The sequence below is a fragment of the Strongylocentrotus purpuratus genome, unplaced genomic scaffold (assembly GCF_000002235.5).
Source record: "Strongylocentrotus purpuratus isolate Spur 01 unplaced genomic scaffold, Spur_5.0 spur5_contig_859, whole genome shotgun sequence".
Classification (NCBI taxonomy): Eukaryota; Metazoa; Echinodermata; class Echinoidea; order Camarodonta; family Strongylocentrotidae; genus Strongylocentrotus; species Strongylocentrotus purpuratus.
In genome coordinates this window covers 361110-363690 of record NW_022145567.1, presented here as the reverse complement: position 1 = coordinate 363690, position 2581 = coordinate 361110, and the positions used below count along the sequence as shown (strand labels likewise).

Sequence of the window (2581 nt, the reverse complement as noted above, 5' to 3'; positions counted from 1 at the left end):
ATTCAGAAATATTTCGATACAGTGAGACTGTTAACTCATAGGCCCTAATTCACAAAGGAGGTTTGTCGACAAACCTCCTTTTGTTTCAACAAACCTCCTTTTGTTTTTTACAAACCAGGTTGTAAAAAACGCGTCAAAACGCGTCATATGATGTACGAAAACCAAAGTTTGTCGACAAACCTCCTTTGTAAATTCGGGCCATAGTGTTCGTAAAAGTTAGATTTTGCAAGTAAGGACATCTGCTACCTCAGAATTATCCCGAATACTTCAATTAAATGGTCACTTTTATCATTAAACTGGTAAAGAATATTCACCAAATGTTACTAACTTTCATAATTTAAATTATATTGAGAACACCCCAATCAGACTCTACATCTACGTCTTTTGCATTACAATAACCACAGTCATAAAATGTTTCTTATCTATATTCTATAGTTCGCCGATAATGAACACTTTGATAGCCCTCTTAGCGATGATCATGTTTATGATATCAACGGTGATGGCGTGCTCTTCTTGCCCTCATGATTGCTTGATTGGTGAGTTGATAATATCCGCCCCCTTTTTTTTTCTTCCTTTTGTATCAAAAGGCTGACATCATCAGTATTGTAGGTACAGGTCTGGGTCACAATTCACAGTTCACCATAGAGGGCCCAAACTCTTCTCACAGGAGCGTCCTCTTGAAATGTAAGAGGGAATTGCCAAAAATAGAACATTAGCCTTCAAATTTGAAAAAATTTAGTTTTACTACAGTTGGTACGTTTGACAAGCTGAGAGCTTTAATTTGAATGGTAGGATAATTTGGATCAACACTCCCTTTCCCTTCCTTCATTCTTTCCTTCCTTCGTCTCGCGATACAGCGATCTCCGCATATGTATATATATAATGATTATTATTATTCTTTCGCATGAGGTAGAAGAATATAAAAAGAAAATTACGATGAAGTTAAAGAAAATATTTATAATAGTCATTGCGACCCCCCCCCCTCCCCCCAAAAAAGAAATAATAACAAATAAACATATATATATATATATATATATATATATATATATCTAATATACAGTGCGTCCCAGAACAAAACGAAACCGAGAACTATCGATGTTTTATCATAACTTAATCACAATTATAATCAATAAATGACACATATTTAGAAAGCTTAGATCCTCTTCTTTCATTTGATGCAACTCATGTGATTCATATCTCACGCATTAGTGATTAAAAGCAATTTGACAAGAGGAAACCAAAAAGTCATTTGGCGTGCGGTATTTGAATTTCAAGAAGAAAATCACATTGCTAGAAAGTTCAATGTATGCCCTTTCATATGACACCTCAATCAGGAAAAATGAGCCAGGAATAACAAAGTTCTGTTTGTTAAAAGTAATGCTTGCATTTCCATAATTTGGTCAAACGAGTTCGTTTTCACTGGTTGCCTGCTGTAGCAACGAACAGAGTTGACAAAAAAACTTAACTCCGTTTCGTTGAAGATCAGCCATGCACAAAGAAAACGACAGTCAATTCTGACGTCCGAGAGTCAGGATGCAAAGCTTTTTTTAATAGATGTAAATATTCATACAAGCGATTTCCAAGCCTTTGTCTTTAGCTTGTTGGGAAGTACTCTCGCAAAATTGACAGTTTTAATACTAGCGTTCAGCCTGGTCCTCAAATTTGAAAATAAGAATGTTTTTCTGTTAGTTGCTTGTCGGAAAAAGAGCATTGTCCTGTTGTGATGCCTTGGTATTTTCCTCTTTGTTTTCTTCCAGCTTACTACCCGTTTGAGGGAGACGTTACTGACAGCTCCGGTAACAACCGCGACGGAACCACGACCAGCGATGTTTCTTACGCGGCTGGCCGATGCGGTCAGGCCGCGTCCTTTAACGGTGCGTCTAAAATGAGCGTCCAGTCGTTTGCCAACTTCGCCTTGGGCACGGAGTTCAGTGCCAGTGTATGGTTCAAGCGAACCGGTGAGTGGGGGAATTACCAGGGCATCATCAATAATGGGTATTACACTACAGGGAGCTGGGAGATCAGAATGGGTAGGGAGAACAGCGATCAAATGTTAGGCGGTGGTGTCGTTACAACCGCTGCGTCTACTACCTGAGACTACATACATCTTGTCGCTTTGCGGAACACTTGGAACCACGTGACCATGACCTATATGACGGGTCTACCTTGCTCTACTACCTCAATGGTCAGCAGCAGACAGTCAACAACCAGAACTGTTGCACTGGCCCTATTCTAACACGCAATACACCGGTCACTATTGGTCAAGCAGGTCCAGGGAAAAGTAACGAGTATTTCTATGGCTTGATTGACGAGGTCAAGATCTATGGCCGAGTGCTCACCGCGGTCGAGGTTCAAAATATGGCCAACCATCCACGTCTTTAAAAATCCGTAACTCGATTCTTCTCAAGTATATTTGTCAAGGGATTGTAGAAGATATTCGTTTGTTTTGTTAGAGAGCTTTGTACCAGGCCTTAAACCATTGTGTCTTCTTTATTATTGGCATTAATCATGTTAATGATATGGTATTTCATGAAATATATAATTTAAGTATGACAAATGTTATGCCTTTATTGTTAATTTT

At 38.9% G+C, this 2581-nt stretch overlaps 1 protein-coding gene across 1 annotated transcript; it reads left to right on the top strand.

Annotated features, from left to right (window-relative positions):
- Window positions 1–354: 354 nt before the first annotated feature.
- Window positions 355–2095, top strand: LOC115929452. Its single transcript, XM_030998379.1, has 2 exons — window positions 355–536; window positions 1758–2095. Exons 1-2 carry the CDS (start codon window positions 446–448, stop codon window positions 2093–2095), a joined length of 429 nt encoding a protein of 142 aa, XP_030854239.1. The 5' UTR covers window positions 355–445.
- Window positions 2096–2581: the final 486 nt, after the last annotated feature.